Source organism: Chanodichthys erythropterus, chromosome 22 (assembly GCF_024489055.1).
Source record: "Chanodichthys erythropterus isolate Z2021 chromosome 22, ASM2448905v1, whole genome shotgun sequence".
Taxonomy (NCBI): Eukaryota; Metazoa; Chordata; class Actinopteri; order Cypriniformes; family Xenocyprididae; genus Chanodichthys; species Chanodichthys erythropterus.
Window position 1 is genome coordinate 27,374,827 of NC_090242.1, and position 18,534 is coordinate 27,393,360.

At 34.7% G+C, this 18,534-nt stretch overlaps 2 protein-coding genes across 8 annotated transcripts; both read left to right on the forward strand.

The window, feature by feature from the left end:
* The first annotated feature begins 5,137 nt into the window (after positions 1–5,137).
* On the forward strand, positions 5,138–11,209 carry havcr2 (hepatitis A virus cellular receptor 2). The gene is made up of 7 exons (XM_067376806.1): positions 5,138–5,191; positions 5,668–6,006; positions 6,104–6,172; positions 6,306–6,374; positions 6,465–6,514; positions 7,073–7,157; positions 10,795–11,209. The coding sequence occupies exons 1-7, from the start codon at positions 5,149–5,151 to the stop codon at positions 10,836–10,838; spliced, it is 699 nt and encodes a 232-aa protein (XP_067232907.1). The 5' UTR covers positions 5,138–5,148; the 3' UTR covers positions 10,839–11,209.
* A 338-nt stretch (positions 11,210–11,547) lies between these two features.
* havcr1 (hepatitis A virus cellular receptor 1) lies at positions 11,548–18,033 on the forward strand. 7 transcript variants are annotated; one of them, XM_067376027.1, is made up of 9 exons: positions 11,548–11,671; positions 11,952–12,293; positions 12,679–12,765; positions 13,038–13,124; positions 13,348–13,443; positions 13,537–13,589; positions 13,680–13,755; positions 13,865–13,901; positions 16,718–18,032. In XM_067376027.1, the coding sequence occupies exons 1-9, from the start codon at positions 11,617–11,619 to the stop codon at positions 16,845–16,847; spliced, it is 963 nt and encodes a 320-aa protein (XP_067232128.1). In that variant the 5' UTR covers positions 11,548–11,616; the 3' UTR covers positions 16,848–18,032. The 7 variants fall into 7 exon arrangements, with proteins under 7 accessions (XP_067232128.1, XP_067232129.1, XP_067232131.1 ...); XM_067376028.1 differs by having other exon boundaries at positions 13,540–13,589; positions 16,718–18,029; XM_067376030.1 differs by lacking the exon at positions 12,679–12,765 and having other exon boundaries at positions 16,718–18,033.
* The last annotated feature ends 501 nt before the right edge of the window (positions 18,034–18,534 follow it).

Consider the following 18,534-nt stretch of genomic DNA (forward strand, 5'->3'; position numbering starts at 1 on the left):
AACATAAAAAAATAAATAAAAAAGAGATAAAGTTTAAAATTAGAAAGTCACATTGTGAGTTTATAATTGCAATTGTGAGGGGGAAAAAGGTCTCTATTGCAAGAAATAAAGTCAAAATTGCCATATATAACATCAAAATGCAAGATATATATAGTCACAATTAAGAAACAAAGTCGCATTTGAGAGATATAGGAGGTCTGAGCATGAGTCTGAACTCAATTTTTAAGTTCCCTCCAGCTGGACATAATTAATTAATAAGTTAATTTATATAAGGGAGATAAGATGTGTATGCAAAATTGTAATCAAAGCAACTTAATTAATCTCCTTTCAGTCTGAGAAGACCCATAATGAGCAAGATGCTAATTACTACAGTATTTCAAAGGTGTAAACACATTTTGTCATTTCTATTTATTGCTAAAAGTGCTTGACGGTGAATGGACGACAAGACAATAGCTAAAGCCTTGAATGCCAAAAACGTGAGTGTGTACAGATGTGGAGTATCCACAAATGAGCAAATGGTGCTTCTCATTTATTATTAAGATAGGATATAAAAAATAATATATGTAAAACGAGTCATATATAAGCCCATGCATCTGCTTATGTTACATGAAAGAGAGAGATGCCTGAAGCCTTGTCCAGCACATGTACCAGAGCATGACCCGTGTGAGCTTTTATATTGCATTTACGTGCGTTTACAACCTCAAATAAACCTCCTGTCCTGTCTTCGGAATGTTCCTCTGAAAAAAAAGTCCAATTACCCAGCAGGTTCGTGTCATTCTGGATGGTGGTCAACCTGCAGTCAACTCAGATAAGAGGTGATCTGAAATTGAATCACACGCCAGAGTGCGCCTGCATTTTAGATTTCCACAGACGTTTTGACTAGGTTGTTTTCTCAGAGGAAAGCAGAAGGTGCATGAAGCATTCAATGTCTACAAGATTAGAAATAAACCTGTTTACTTGCATCTGTTATTACATTAAACAATTACGACATGCTGCCCAGCGAGTCAGCATGTTCAACTTTTCTTAACACAACAGGGTTCAAACTATATGCCTCTGAAATAATACTCTCCCACTGAGATTCTGATCGGTTCATCTTGTTATATTACCTTAAAATGTGATTAATGATTACAAAATTCAAATAGTCCCCCTCATGGTTTTGTGAAGCACTCTCCAGATCTGCTGGCAATTAGAGAAAATGAAAAGAGAGCTCTTAAATGACTGGGGGTTATGCAAAATAATTATCAGTACCATAAAAAATGATCATAATGAATGTCCACCGTGTGTTTTCCCTCCCAGCTGTCACAGTTAAACAGCTGTTTAAGTGCCTTTTTGATTTCACATTATATAGGTTTTTTAGATTGTTTTGACCCCCAGCCAGGCGAATGGCCAAGCTGGCATTATCATTTAGAGGAATTGTCTCCCAAGTAAAATAAAAAGAGTAAGCAGCACCATTACAGTAATGACCTGAAAGAGACAACAGAACAACACTGCCAACTGGGCAGGACAGCAAATAATTAGATTTTGTGAATGTGCAAAGCTTATGTCTCTGTTCAAAAGTAGTGTTTTGGTCTTCTTTTGAATACTGGATTTGATTTGTAGAGTTAGAGAGGATTGTTGTTGTTTTTTTCTCTAAGATAATACTAGCAAACATGCAATAAAGCAGGGCAAAAAAAGAGAATTTTCAATTGTCAGCGGGACCCTTACAAAAAAGAAGTTCATTTTATGATGTATACTTCAAGGGTTAGTTCACCTAAAAATGAAAATTCTGTCATTTATTATTCCCCCTCATGTTGTTCCACACCCGTAAGACCTTCGTTCATCTTCGGAACACAAATTAAGATATTTTTGATTAAATCTGATGGCTCAGCAAAGCCTGCATAGACAGCAATGATATTTCCTCTCTCAAGATCCATAAAGGTACTAAAAACTTAAATCAGTTCATGTGAGTACAGTGGTTCTACCTTAATATTATAAAGCGATGATAATATTTTTTGTGCCCCAAAATAACAAAATAACGACTTTTTAACACTATCTAGTGTTGGTCAATTTCAAAACACTGCTTCATGAAGCTTCGGAGCTTTATGAATTGAATCAGTGGATCAGAGCACCAAAGTCACGTGATTTCAGCAGTTTGATACACGATCCGAATCACTGATTCGACTTAAAAGATTCATAACACTCTGAAGCAGTGTTTTGAAATCGGCCATCATTAGATATTGTTAAAAAGTCATTTTTGGTGCATAAAAAAGAATTCTTATCGCTTTATAATATTAAGGTAGAAACACTGAACTCACATGAACTGATTTAAATATGTTTTTAAGTACATTAATGGATCTTTAGGGAGGAAATGTCATTGCTCCCTATGCAGACCTCACTGAACCATCGGATTTAATCAAATATATCTTAATTTGTGTTCCGAAGATGAACGAAGGTCTTACGGGTGTAGAACGACATAAGGGTGAATAATAAATGACAGAATTTTCATTTTTAGGTGAACTAACCCTTTGAAGGTTTACCACACTTATTCAGATACTCAGAATTAACCCTTTGATGCACAACATGGGTCAAAAATGACCCGGCTGAATTTTTGTTTTCTATATCTTTGCAAGAAATTAATTTCATCATTCAGTATTCCAGGTATTCCTCAATTAACTTGTTTTTGATCATCACAAATCCTCATTTTCATTTTTTTTTTCTCTTTTTTAATAAAAAATCATTTTTGTATCACTACCCTTCTATACACAACATGGGTCAAAAATGACCCGTATTCATTTCCTATGTAATTTCAATCAAGACTGAGTGTTTCTTCGCTGAATCTTTGAAAGAAATGTATTTTGTCATTTATATATTCCAGGTATTCATTAAATATCTTGTTTTTGATTTTCTACAAATAATTGTTTATTTTTTCTTTCTTACTTTATAAACAAACGCAGTTTCTACATCAATTCAGTAGGAATATATTTACTGCAGACAACTGTTCATCTGCCACACATTTCACATCTTAACAAGGCTACTTTTGTATATTTGATGGATTTAAGTCTTATTATATTTAATATATTAGGCTATATGTTTCATAATTTTTTATTTTTTGTCATAAATCAATGCAATTGGTCACCCTTTAAGTCTGTCAGTGTTCCTGAAATGTAAGATTTGGACTTATACAACATGGGTCTAAAGTGACCTGAATTAGTTATTTTCTATATCGCATATATTACAATAAATTAATTTCATCATTCATTATTCCAGGTATTACTCAATAAACAAATCTTATTTTAATCTTTCCTTTCTTTTTGAATGAATTTTTTTTGTGTCAATACCTTTCTAAAGGCCAAAGTATACTTCACTTTTTATGAGGTCAGCATACAGATTTTTGTAACTTTTAAGTAGACAAAGTATACTTTCTTATTTTTAGTTTAAAATAAGTATACTAATAGAACACTTGGAAAAAAAAAATCTTTTTTGTAAGGTGAAGCCCAGGATGTCCAAGAACAAGGGGGTTTTACACATCATGATGTTAATAATTGAGACCCCAGACTCATTCTTCAATAGAACCAAAGTGGATGAATGCTCATTAAGATATTTTGATGAGTTAAAGAAAACCTCATATAACCGTCATAATGTGTCTTAAAAATAATGGCTGCCCACTGTTCGGGGTGTGTTCACAGTATATGTGTTCACTAATGTGTGCTTTTGGATGGGTGAAATGCACAGTACAAATTCCGAGTATGGGACACCATACTTAGCCTCACGTCACGTCACTTAAAAATAAATGCAGAATTGCTTTTGTGTGAAAAACAGAAATTGAAGTCATAATTCTTCCAAATACATGAGAACATCTGTTTGTTAATGCAAGCGCTGCTAATTGAGTGTGGTGTGACACCATATGAAAAAATTGCTCACAAACCACATTTGTTCTCGTAAACGCAGTAGTTTTTAACGAAAATTAGGAAATTCTCTTTTGAGAACCAGCCACAATAACAATCAAGTAATGGTGAAGTGTGTGATATTTAATACTAATGACTCATGTAATTAATTTAATGTTACCCTGTGATTTTTTATTAAAAAACCAGTCTCTGTAAAAACCTACTACTTTGCAGCTATATATCCAATTGATGCCATGGCTTTTTTCCCCTCAGGTCACTGCATTTGTGAGAAGGGTACTTAAAAATGGAAAGATGAACATCAGAAATGAGAACATTTTTTTCAAGCTGGTTGGACACATGCTCTTTTGCTCTAAAGTTTGGGGTCTGTGGTTGTGCCATGTGAAGCACTGACACTGGCACAACCTGTTTGAATGCGATTTGCAATGAAGTTAGCTTTACCAAAAACATTACGTCACCTTTCCTCAAACTGAGCTTCCAGTCTCAAGGAAATATGACTGTCTAGACTCTCATGAACTGTATTGTCAGCAATGGTCAATGTAAAAAAAAAAAAAAAAAAAGAAGAAAGAAATTCCCCCTTTAAAAGGAAGTTGACGAGGATACTTTGTGGCCATTGTGGCATTTCTTGTTAATTTTTATTAAATTAGAGATACTACATTGATGCCCAAGGGAAAATTATGGGATTTTTTTATTTATTTTTTACAATGCTGCCTTCTTGGGAACTGAAATATAAACTTTATACATTCAGTAAAAGCATAACCACTAATCTTCAAACCCATTAATCATTAATAAATCAATACATGCTTTTCATGCATGTACACAAACATGACACATGGAAAAGTTCCCAACAGGTTTTAAATAATACTTGAGTTATTTTATCATTAAAGATTATAATTATTATTTCCTAGTATCTCTCTCATATACGCTATACTATACTTTTTCAATATTTCTCTTTATTTGATCAATCATTTGAAATCTTTTATATATGCCGTTACTTTTGATCAATTTAATTCTTGCTTCTTGAGCCCTTGCCGAACAGGAGTATTAATTTATTTTTTTAAACAACTTTTGAACAATATATATTAAAATACATCACATTAACAATTAAAAGAATACAAATTGTCTCTGTCTGGCTTTGGAACCAATAGCATGTTGAAGTTTTTCCTATTGGAGAACAAACTTGATAAAAAAAGAGAAGTTGTATTTTTAGTATATGAGCCATCTACACGTGAATTAGTGACTTTGTGAGTGTACCACAGCAAAGAAAATGATTGTTTTTCTATTTGTTATCTCAAGTATACATGTAGCAAGTAAGTACAAATAATACTTTTTTCACTAGTGCTATAATATGTATATTTAATTTCTGTGCAGTGCAAAAATAGTATCAGTATTACCTGAGTTTTACCTCTCTTTTACAGTTTTGCTTCTTAAGCATAACTCTAGCAATATTTAATAAAGCTTATGCTTAAATGAAGAAGGGATACAAAAAATACTTAAGATATAATAAGTCAATTTCTTTAAATGTTTCTTGTTTTAAGGATGTTCAGATATTTGACTGTAAAACAAGAAAATGTATTATATTTATTGTTGTGTATCTTTTCCACCAAGTCTCTGTCATGATTCACTTCAGCTTTATTGAATTAGTTTTGATATGTAGCCTGTTGTGAACGTTATGCCTTTATAAGAGGAAAAAATGAGTGAAACGCATGAAGAATCTAATAATTTGGTTCCTTATATATGATGCAACTAACAAGTGTTGAAACTTCTCTCTGTTTCTGTGCTGTAGCCTGCAGCGGATCATCAAAACTGGTGGTTGGACGGGTTGGGGAAACAGTTATTCTTCCATGTAAATACGACATCAGCGCCAATGGCCTATTGAGCATTTGTTGGGGGCGACATCAGTCAGCGTTCAGCTGTGAGAACACTGTTATCTCCTCCGATGGCTTGCAAGTGAACTACAGAGAGTCCCCTAGATTCAGCTTGGCCAGTGGACTCGACCGAGGGGATGTTTCACTTACCATAAGGGCTGCTCAAAACAGGGATGCTGGGATGTACGTGTGCCGTATCGAGATCCCTGGACTTTTCAATGACATTAGTTACAATGTTTATCTGTTCATCAGCAATGGTGAGTAACCACTCAATTTTTCAAAAATCTTTTTTTTTTATCAATGTTGTTATGTTCAGACACGATGATGGATGCTATTCATGCTCTTCCATATAAGGACTGGATCCAAACAGAGTCATCGCAGAAACCCAACTAGTCCCTACAACAGTAAAGCAGGAAAAGCAAGGTATGAAAACCTTTCAGTGCACCTTAAAAAATGCTGGGTTGTTTCAACCCATGTTTGGGTCAAATATGGACAGACCCAACCAATGTAATTTAAAAAATTTAAACAAGACTAACCATTTTTGTTTTACACACAGTCTACTATGTATCAGACCCAACCACACTCATTACTGAGTTTTATGTCATATCAGAAACGAAAACTGCAGGTATAATCATGACCACACTTAATCAATTGAAAGTGATTAAGAAGTATGAACCAGTATCTGACAAGAGTAAATGCAATTGATTTATTTCAGATGTTACTGATATCTACATAGATGAACCCAGTGCAGTGGTCCATACTGAGGTATTGCAAGCATCTGTTTACAAAGACAGAAACATTAGCAGTTCTGCTTTTGATGTCACTATATTTTGGCTTGAATGTGTTGTTCGTTATGTATGTAAATGCATATGCATGTTGATTTTATTAGTTTTGAACATGGTTAAAGGTGCCCTAGAAACAAAAATTGAATTTACCTTTAGCCACGGAGCATAGCCTCAAACTCATTCAGAATCAAATGTAAACATCCAAATAAATACAATACTCACATGATCCGACGCATGCATGCAGCATGCATGACGAACATTTTGTAAAGATCCATTTGAGGGTTATATTAGCTGTGTGAACTTTGTTTATTCACTGTATTATAGTCGAGAGCTTGAGGGGGCAGGGAGCACAAGATTTAAAGGGGCCGCAGCCTGAATTGGTGCATAGTTAATGATGCCCCATAGTTAATGCTTTGAGCTGAAACTTTACAGACACATTCAGGGGACACCTTAGACTTATATTACATCTTGTGAAAGAATGTTCTAGGGCACCTTTAAGGTGTTTCACATGTTACATACATGATGTGTGTCATTTTAGGAAACAATGGAAACATTTGTCTTAAACACTGTAAAAGTGGGGGCCATTGTCTTCATCCCAGGTTTAATCATCGCACTTCTGTTCAGTAAGTATTAGCAAGTAATTAATCTAATGGTCTAGCTCTGGAAAAATATTAAATACTTGTAAGAAGCATATATTTGGGAATCTCACGAAACCTCTACTGAACATGTCCAGATCCCATTTTATTCTAAAATCCAAATAATGAAGATAAGAAATTATATTTTGCATTAAGAAAATTAAGTTTGTTTTGCAATGTGACATTATTTTCCTAATTAAGCATATTTTAGTTTGGAATTCTTATTACTGTAACATTTATTGCTAATTAACATTTTTGTTCTGTCTCAATTGTGAATCTCAATGTAATTAAAACATTAGTGTAATACAATCATTATCTTTTAATTCCACATAAGCTTAAATTAGAGGCAGTACAGCAAACTAGCAACAGTATTGTACAAATGTAAATAATTAATTAATTTTCTTGCAATATATATTGTTGAAGGGTTAGTTCGCACAAAAATGAAAATTCTGTCATTAAGTAGTCACCATGATGTCATTCTACACCCGTAAGACTTTCATTGATCTTCGAAACACAAATTAAGATATTTTTGATGAAATCTGAGTTTTCTGTCCCTCTATTGACAGCTACACAACTATCACCTTCAAGCCCCATAAAGGTAGTAATAAAGATATAATTAAAGTACATCATGTGACTCCAGTGGTTTCTCTATTTTATGAAACAATGCGAGTGCTTTGTTTGCACAAAATAAATAAATAATAATATTGGATTACTTTAACGATGTCTTTACTACCTTTCTGGGGCTTGAAAGTGGTAGTTGCATAGCTGTCAATAGAGGGACAGGAAGCTCTCCAATTAAAACATTTCTTCATTTGTATCCCAAAGATGAATGAAAGTCTTACAGGTTTGAAACAACATGAGGGTGAGTAATTAAAGGATTACTTCACTTTAAAATGAAAATTACTCCAAGCTTTACTCACCCTCAAGCCATCCTAGGTGTATATGACTTTCTTCTTTCTGATGAACACAATTGGAGTTATATTAATAAATATCCTGACGCGTCCAAGCTTTATAATGGCAGTGAACGGGAAACAACAAGTATGAAGCTGAAAAAAGTACATCCATCCATCATAAACGTACACTGTAAAAAAAATCCCATTAAAATTTACAGTAAAAAACCGGCAGCTGTGGTTGCCAGAACTTTACCGTAAAAAATACAGTAGCAACGTAAAAAAAAAAATCTGTAAAATACCGTATTTCATTAACTGATATAATGTTAATTTACCAACCTAATGAAGTACTAATATCTGTTTTGTACCTTTATAATACACTGACAGTCACCAAACACAGTGGTGATAAAAGTCACATGATGAATCAAAGTTCATCACAAGCAGATTTTCCACAAGCTGAGAAGGACAACACTAACATATAGAAGGAGCACACAGTCTCATTCACACACACACTAAACACCATCATGGTAACATGCATGAAATTTTAAAAATGCAATAAACATTAATTTAACAACATTAGATGTAACATAAAACCCTAATGTACATAACTGATTAGAAAAAAATGAGAAAAACTAAGAAGAAACAGAGTTATTTCAACGAAAATATATCAAATGTGAAGTGTCACGCAGGTCACGTTTTTTCACTGTAAATTTTACAATGAATTGTTATTTTTCACTTCCAAAAACTGTGACTTTAGGGGTATTTAACCGTAAAATTACATTAAATGTACTGTTAGATCTATTACAGTTATTCACCGTATATAGTACGGAAACTTTCTGTAAACCAATTGACAGTTTTTCACCGCAGCATTTTTACAGTCTTTTACTGTTAAAATCACGGTCATTTTTTACAGTGTACTTCACACATTAATAATGGCCTTCTGAACTGAAGTGATGCATTTGTGTTGGAAAAAATATCCATATTTAACAAGTTATAATGTAAAATATATACATTCCACCAGACCGCATTCTTTATTCAACTTAGGAAGAAAGCATCACATTGCATCAGTTACACATTTTTCATGTTGAATACGGAAGCCGTAGGATGTAGTGTAAGCATTTTGAACTGAGGATGGATGGACTTTCTTCAGTTTCCGTTCACTGCCATTATAAAGTGTGGACGCGTCAGGATATTTATTAATATAACTTAGATTGTGCTCATCTGAAAGAAGAAAGTCATATACACCTATGATGGCTTGAGGGTGAGTAAAGCTTGGGGTAATTTTCATTTTAAAGTGAACTAATCCTTTAATGACAGAATTTCATTTTTTGGGGGGTGAACTATCCCTTTAATTTTAATATAAGATAGATAAGTTTTATATAACATCTGTTTAACTTATAACATGAAAGTAAGGTTAATAATATAACTTAGAGAACAAAATTTTCAGTTTTACTCAAATTAGGGTGATGCAAAAATGAGTATGCCCCACTGAAAGTTTCTGGAGCAAAGCTAAATTTTGGACTAATTTAACAAGAATTCAACCACAAGTGAGTTTAATTATTCATTACACAGGTGTCCAGCAGACAGACTATTTAAAAGGGTGTTAAACCCCTTCCCATTTCATGCTGTCAGCAATGGCACCACATGGAAGAGAAATGTCACAAGACCTGAGAAAGAACATAATTTCTTTACACCAGAAAGGTGAAGGCTACAAGAAGATCAGCAAAGCTTTACTTATCAGTCAGAAAACTGTAGCAAAAATGGTACAAACATTTGAAAAAGATGGAACTGCAACCATCTCGCAGAGACATCCAGGTCATCCACGGAAGTTAACACCTCGACAGGAGCGTCTTCTGATGAGAAGAGCTGAAGAAAATCGGCATGCAAGTTCACTGCAGTTATCTAAAGAAGTAGAAAGCCAAACTGGGGTGACTATTTTCCCGTGACACAATACGGCGTACATATGCATGTACGGCGAACACCTATGGGGAATTCTGAAGAAACAAGTTGAGCATCACTCTCCATCCAGCATCCAGTCTCTAAAAGAGGTCATTCTTGAAGAATGGGAAAAAGATGGATGCTGTAAAATGTCGCCAACTTGTTCATTTCATGCCTAGAAGACTTGGTGCTGTCATTAAAAATCATGAAGACCATACAAAGTACTAGATGTAGTAGTTTTTGTTGTGGGGTGTACTCATTTTTGCATCACCTTAATTTGAGTAAAACTGAAAAATGTGTAATCTAAGTTTTATCATTAACCTTACTTTCATGTTATGAGTTAAACCGATGTTATATTAAAATTAGTCTTGTCAACATTTTGGAAATTGTTTTTTCACGATCGATAGATAGATAGATAGATAGATAGATAGATAGATAGATAGATAGATAGATAGATAGATAGATAGATAGATAGATAGATAGATAGATAGATAGATAGATAGATAGATAGATAGATAGATAGATAGATAGATAGATAGATAGATAGATAGATAGATAGATAGATAGATAGATAGATAGATAGATAGATAGACTGATAGACAGACAGACAGACAGACAGACAGACAGACAAGAAGCAAACACTTGCTCGTTCCATATGGCTGTGTGGAAACTTCTGCAGATGCTCATGCTGCATAGACATTAAATTTGGCTCTCATTGAGTGGAAGTGAAAGAGGCAACTCATAGCCAGTTCTGCTTACTGTGCATTAACGCATCTCTCTGAACTTTTTGCCCTCAGGACTGCGGCGCTCAAGAAAACGCACCACCAGCAGGGGAAGTTAAAATCTGTCAGGTTCCCCCAACCCTAACAACCACACTTGAATATGGTGTGATAATCAGATTGGAGGTCACTATGACTGTAAATGACACCACATGTAGGCTATGTGGTGGTGTGGACTTGTTGTTCTCAGGGCCTAATATTTATATCACATAAGCCTAATAATTGATTGATTATTAATGTAAATCTGATATAACTTATTTACATTATAGGCTATTGTTGTTGTTTTACTTTTTCACTGTAATGTTTGTTGCCTCTTCATTTGCCAAGTCTTTTTGTAAAAAGCTTACATAATCTAACTCTAATCATATGTCATGCATCTCTTTCTCAGAAATCAATTACTGAATGTTTCTTTGTCCAAACTTCACGTGGGCTTAAAGTTTTGTAACCGTTTGTTTGGAAACGAAATCTATTTTATCACACATCAGCATGGTACATTAGCGGCCTCTAGTGTTCATCAAACACATCAGCCTAAGTTCCAACGATGTACAAACACTTAAATATTAATAAAAACAAATATGTACAACCTCGCATGTTATGTTTTGTAGTCGTGCTTGTTTCTGCTAATATGTTCTCAGTTCTAATAAATCTCTCATTCGGTCATTTGAAGTTGACCACAGATTATATGGAAGTGAAACTTTAAAAAAGAAGTCTGATTGCACATTCAAGCAAAGCTGAGAGGGTGTCATGTGCATGTTGACTTCCGTGTATTGGGCTACAATGTAAGAAGAGAGATGAGGCTTTCTTGAGCATTGCTGTTAGGGAGAGTGAAACCTTTTCATCATGACTGATCTTCACAGCTGGTTCTTTACAGCCTGGATTCTTTGTTTTCTGACAAGTGAGTTTCACGTTTCAATTTAAAAGTGGCTACATTCAGTAATTTGTGTAGAGTAAAATGTAATATATATATTTTTTTAAGTTTTTATTATTGATATTTTAAAATATTATGTTTTATGTAGTATTTAATTTTGCAATAACCCTTAAGATTATTTTATGTGATTAAGCCACATTTTCTATAACAATTTGGACACTGTAATAATATGACATAAGATGTAGGCTATTTTTTTTTTTGTTCTAAATTAAAAAAAAATAAATAAATAACTTTCTCTCTCTCTCAGTTTGTAAATGCAGTGAAGTCATCGTACAGAGTTTCGAAGGTGAAAGTGTCACTTTGCCATGCAAATATGACAGCAAATACCATGGAAAATGTGAAATATGCTGGGTGAGAGGAGACATTCCCAAAATGGGTTGTGGTGATGAAATTATTGGAACTAATGGAGATAAAGTGGTGAGGAGAAAATCAAGAAAGTACCAGATGGTGGGAGAAATACAGCATGGCGACGTGTCTCTGACAATCCTTAACATTGGAAAAACAGACTCTGGCAAATATGGATGCCGTATACATGTTCCCGGGCTGTTTAATGATGAGATGTATTACGTTCACTTGATTGTTGAAGATGGTAAGCAAAGCCATAATGCCAAAACACCCAAAGTCACTACAAATGTATTTTTGTTTGTTTGTTTGTTTGTTTGTTTGTTTGTTTTTGTGGGGGTCAGTAAGATTTTTTTTTTTTTTAAGTAAAGGAATGAAAGTAAAATACTTTGTGATAGTAAAAACATTTCAATTCATACAAAAAATATTGAAAATAAATGCTGTCAAAAATTTCACGATTTTCACACACAAAAAAAAGCATGAACAGCTGTTTTTGAGCATACGAGACTTCTCTCAAAAACATTAAAAAAATCGTACTGACTCAATTTTTGAACAGTAGTGTAGATTATAAAAATACGTAGAGATTTTATAAAAGTAGTACAGTTTCACATTGAAATACACTTTCTTCAAAGCACTTATTCCAACAACATGGGAAACTACATCCCTGTCGAGCAGCACATCTGAAACCACAGGAGTATTCACCACTGCCATGACAGAGGGTACTTGTGTGTTTCTATGTTTCTTTGTGAATCTGTTATGGCTGAATCATGAAAACATACCACACAAAACCAAATCAGTACTGTTAATCAAGTCTAAAAAGTAAGTATTTTTGGTGATGGTGACAATTGTTTGACATTATTTGCCGCCATTCAGTCATCACAGATTAGGTCAGTTCTGTGTGAAGTCAATACTGTCAGCAGTTTTCTGATAGCTCATGCTCATGTGAGATTTTGAACATTAAAAAAGGAAAATTCTACATCCTGTTTCAAAGCACCTGGTCCAACCACACCAGAGCCTTTGGTAACCAGTAGTTCTGGGCTTATAACCCCTGAATCACAGACTACTGAAACATCAGGAGGTATTATGATTTTAACTGGCAGTGAATCTATAATGACTGAAGAAAAAAAAATTACTTGTTTGATTAACTGCAATTTATCATTATTAATAATGATTAAGTGGTGTGATTTTGGCTCTTGCGTGTTTTACAAATATTTAGTCATTAAAGATCTCTGCTTTCTTTCAAGACATTTAAATTGGTAGTGTAAAAAAACATTCTGTGACAATATGCTTTTTTTTATTAGAAACGAACAAAATACAAGAGAATTCTTCATTCGTCAGTTCTTCAAATGCTCCCGAGAGCAGCACTGTTGGACTGCGGACGTCTAATATAACATACGGTATGACACAGCAGATGATCTGTGCCATTTTTAATAGTTTGTAACGTGCAGTATGTATTTGCAAATATGCTGATTGCGTTTTTCATTACAAAGCAGAAACCAGAGTTGAGGATCCTGAATTGTCCCCTGTGGAAAACAAAGAGAGTGTGAGTATTTCACCTCAACATGAAGCCTTACATGTTTTACAGTTTGAAACAATAATGACTTGATATCTTGATTCTGATTTGTTCTTAAAGGTAAATGCATCTGCAGTTATTGTGCCCGTTATCTTCTTACTGCTGGCTTTGATAGTCATTGTTGGCATTCTGATATGTGAGTCCAAACTGAGAACAACTACTGAGAAATTCACACTTTCAAATTTCACTGCAATATCCTCTCGTCACGTTTATTTATAAAATGAAATGGTCTTTTCTATTATCAGGGAAGCAAAAGAAGAAAACAAGAGCTGCATTAGACATGTAAGTCAATCCTTGAAGTGCTACTTAATTATGCTTAATTTAAAATTATTAAAAACAATTCCAATTTCAAGTTATCTTAATTAAAAAACAGATGTATAAAAACAGTCGACTGAAATATGAATTTACATTTTTCATTATGCTGACCAAATGCTAAAACATTTCTATTTAAAACAAAAACATACACAAACACTACTGTCAAAATTTTGGGGTCAGTAAGATTTTTTATTAAATTAATTAATATCAGTATTCAGCAACCAACGCCATCTCAAGACCAATTTGTACGTATTTTATAAGGTGGCTAATTTGTATGAATTCATCCGACCTCACTAGTACTAATTCATATGATTTGTTTAAAGCCCAGTGATGGGTAGGTTTAGGGGCGGGGTTAGGGTCACAAATTCATACGAATTTGGCAACTCCAGAAGAAAGAACTACGAATTGCCGTGACATTCAGGTTGATTAAACTGATCAAAAGTGGCATATCAAAAGTTTTTGCATAGTTTAAAAGAAATTCAAATAATGCTAATTAAATTTAGAATAAATGCTGTTCTTTTAAAGGTGCAGTGTGTAAATTTTAGTGGCATCTAGTGGTGAGGTGGTGAAATGCAACCAACGGCACAGTCCGCCGCTCACCATTCCCTTTCGAAGCACACAGAGAATCTACGGTGGCCGACACAGGACAAAGATTTAGTTGTCTGAGACAGCAGAGAGTAGCCAGTCAAGCAAACACGCTGTGTAGAGCAGTTTGTCCGTTTAAAAGAGCTCAATCTAGGAATGACAGTGGTCGAAATAGGTACTGCAGTCCAAATTCAAAATATTGTTTGCCCCACCCCCTCGTTCAAAGACGTGGCTTGGACACACAACAAGATGGAGTGCAATTGACAATGAAAGTTGAGGAGACTTACACACTGTAAGCTGATGAGTTCATTTATCTGTGTTTTAATATGTTCATAGAGATTTTTAGATGGATTCAGAGGCTTTTTAGGTCAGGCAGAATCTGTGATTCTCTGACCAGTTTGTTTACTGGTTTCCATGGCTGCAATACGCGGTTTTCCGCCAACTGGCAACCTGTGATGTCGAAACACTATTGGATAAACTGGCAGCACATGGTTTTTCACAGACCAAAACACAGACAGACATTCTGACACGGAACGCACATTTTCAAAAGTAGAATATCTGGCTGTAGCAATGTTTTTCTGAGGAACAAGTAGGTGAACTTAGCATGTTTCCTAAATATCTGCAAACATATCGGGTATTTTTATGCTTTATTAAAGTAAAAATCTTACTTATAGCCCCTTTAAGGCAGTGCTGCCAAGTCGGCGGTTTTCCCATGGAATCGGGCTACTTTAACACTGCTGCCGCGGGTTATTTTTCATGTACGCAGGTTGATGCGATATTTAGCCCCTGGAATGCGAATTGTACCGGGGAAACCCAGCTAAAAACTTGGATTTTACCCACCCGGAATGCAATTTTTACCGGTGGACCCCCTCTGACTGGGTAGTTTTGAGTAGGCGGGTTTTGTTGTGAAAACCTGGCAACCCTGGTTTGGGGCTATTGTAGAAACATAGCAGCGCAAAATGGCAAATTCTATGTATGGGGACCCGCTGTGTATGTAGATAGAAATGTCTCATTCTAAGGCAATAAAAACATAATGGTTCATTATGTAAGGTCTTTATACACCACTGAAAACATAGTTATGTATATTATATTGCATTTCTGTCAATAGATCGTACTCAAAGTCTCTTTAAGACAAGTCATTTCAATCGGCGGCCATCTTTGAAATGCCTCTCGGGCATCCTGGGCATCATGCAATCTCTTTGAATGGGATACATCAAATTCTCCAAAACTGTTCGCCAACCTTACGATTAAATTTCATATTTGAAATCACCAATGAAATCTAACAACCAACTCATAAATTTAGTTTCTAAACACTCGAATCATGACAAAAAAAACGACAACTATTTTTTCAGGCTGGATCAAGCTAATGTGCATGCGCAGACCTAAATGCGCGTCTCCTCGGATGCGCGCGTCTGAGTGTTTCTATAGAAACCGGTGATCCTAACGGCCGCTGAAGTGACGCGATGACTTTACAAGTCGGCGATTGGCTCTTATTTAGAAGGCGGGACTTATTCCGCCATATTGCGCGTTACACTTTCTCCCATTCAAAACAATACGAGTGACACGTCTTGTGTTATTCTATAGTCTTTTGTCGTACTATATATTACACACTGGACCTTTAAACTTATTCATAAAAGAATCCTTGGAGCATCAATGGCTTCCACAAAAATATTGCGCAGCACAACTGTTTTCAGCATTGATAATAATAAGAAATGTTTATTAAGCAGCATATCAGCAAATTAGAATGATTTCCGAAGGATCATGTGACACTGAAGACTGGAGTAGGCCTAATGATGCTGAAAATTCAGCTTTGTCATCACAGGAATAAATTACATTTTAAAATATATTCAACTTAAAAACAGTCATTTTAAATTGTAATAATATTTCATAATATTACTGTTTTTGATCAATTAAATGCCTCGATGAACATAGGAGATTTCTTTCAAAATCATTAAAAATTCTTACCGACCCCAGTCATTTTAATGGTAGTTTATCTTTTAATTATTTAGGCAATAATATTGCGCATATTATAAATAAAAAATAAATGATGTAAAGGATGAAACACACATCACAATCAGTATCAAAAAAGAACACAATCCTTCCATTAGGTCATTTTATGTTTGTATTGACACCTGATCATGTCATGGGCATCGCTGGTCATTAAGCAAAATGCTTCTTATAATTTTTTTCTCCTTTAGAGCCCAGAACTCAGTCAACTCGGTCATCTACAGTAACTCTGGCAGCACTGTGGGCCTGTACAACAGAGAGATGGCTGTGGAAAATGTCTATCAAATACAGACTGAAAATGATTATGAACAGTGGCATTAATATCTTGGCAAATTCACATTTACTGTTAACGTTTAAGTTGATCAGTGTGGAGTCTGTTTCTGTATTGTTTGTAATAATGTGACAGCTATTGCTTATCAGAGGAATCCTTTCTCTGGACTATCCTTTCTCTGATGTCTAGAGGCTACCTGCAACACTATATCATTATTAAAACTAATCTGAAGTTAAAGTTTAAATTATTCATTTACCACAAATGTGTTTTGGTAGGTACTACAGCTGTACTTTTTTCATAACCTTCATATGTCCAGGCTACAAGAGTTCATGCCAATTCAGGGCTCTTGAAGTGAAACTAGATTGTAAAGGAGGATATAAAAATGTTCTGTTATCTGTAATTCAAATCATGCTGATTCACACCTTCTATAACACACATAACACTCACACATAGGAAACTTCCTTTCTCCATATAACAACCAAAAAACAAACTCACTCTTATGATTAATAAATCCTGCAGTTTTTCAGATGCATCACAAACATCTTGAAGGGAAACCCCTGACAACAATGCCTTAGAGGAAGTCATACACTTTGTGGGCTCTGATGAATAGGGGCAAATGAAATCACAAGCCTCGAAAGTCACAGAAAATTCCATCTACAACCCATTTGCTTAGACCCTGAGGAACCCCGACTGGGGAACCAAAGCACTTTTTAGTTTTTATCATATTTAGTCAACCTTGTCCTGTTTTTGTTCAGTCAACCAAATGTCTGGGAAATTTAGTCTAGTCAATCATGCTGCATTATGGTTCAATTGGTAATCACAAAATTATTTTGCTCAGAACTATAATCACAATGATCATTGTAATTTTAGTAATTTATTTTTTACATTTCATCAGAATTATTGTACTTTCACCTATAAGCAAAATACAAGAGAATGTCAACTTATACGCATGGTTTACATCATCTAGTTTCCTGATTTGTTATATGCTAGTTATCTTGAACATTATGTCACTCTCTACATTATGAAAACTGGTAAAACAAGAAACTTCTCTCAAATACAACTGTGAGATTCCCATAATTACAATAATTCCAAATTACAGTCATGTTTTCTATTAAAACAAAAGCAAAAAAGACTTTGTATTGTCACACAGAGCTGTGTGCATTTATTCAGCAACCACAATCGTTAGCCTAATCGAGATCCATGTTTGGATTTATTAGTTCATTCTCAACAAACAGTGCAAACGGCTTGAATGACACCTTCATTTAATTTAAATGATTTCACTTTTTTAACTTCAGTTAAAGGCTTTTCACACTGCAATTAACCCTGGGATATCATCGTGCTAAACACCGCTTAACCCCGGGTAAGTTTTTTTTTTTTACCCATTGTTATGAAACCCTGCTCCGTCCGGGTTAGCACTGCTTTTGCGGTGTTACTTAACTTTTCATTGCGGTGCCAAACTTGTACAGTGTGAAACGATGCGGTGTTAGAATGTTACGATGATGCTTAGCAACGGATAACCAATACCGTGCATTATATTCACGTGCTTTAGACAGTCACAGAAACACCTCACATTATATATAGAGAGTAAATTTGGCGTTTGAGAGGAAAAATGTCAAATGCTGACAGAAAACCCGACAATTTCTTACCTTTATAGTCCTAAATGTCCACTCAGTATAAACTCGAGTCAGCAATACAGGGGCCCGTTCTTCCTACTTCGCTAACTCAGTTAGCTGGATT

Coding starts and splice junctions, on each gene's coding strand:
- havcr1 (XM_067376027.1), top strand. CDS start 11,617: ATGACTGATCTTCACAGCTGGTTCTTTACAGCCTGGATTCTTTGTTTT. Junction 12,766..13,037: donor CACCACTGCCATGACAGAGG/GTACTTGTGTGT, acceptor CCTGTTTCAAAG/CACCTGGTCCAACCACACCA. Junction 13,902..16,717: donor ACAAGAGCTGCATTAGACAT/GTAAGTCAATCC, acceptor TTTCTCCTTTAG/AGCCCAGAACTCAGTCAACT.
- havcr2 (XM_067376806.1), top strand. CDS start 5,149: ATGATTGTTTTTCTATTTGTTATCTCAAGTATACATGTAGCAA. Junction 6,173..6,305: donor AGTAAAGCAGGAAAAGCAAG/GTATGAAAACCT, acceptor TTTTACACACAG/TCTACTATGTATCAGACCCA. Junction 7,158..10,794: donor AATCATCGCACTTCTGTTCA/GTAAGTATTAGC, acceptor TTTTGCCCTCAG/GACTGCGGCGCTCAAGAAAA.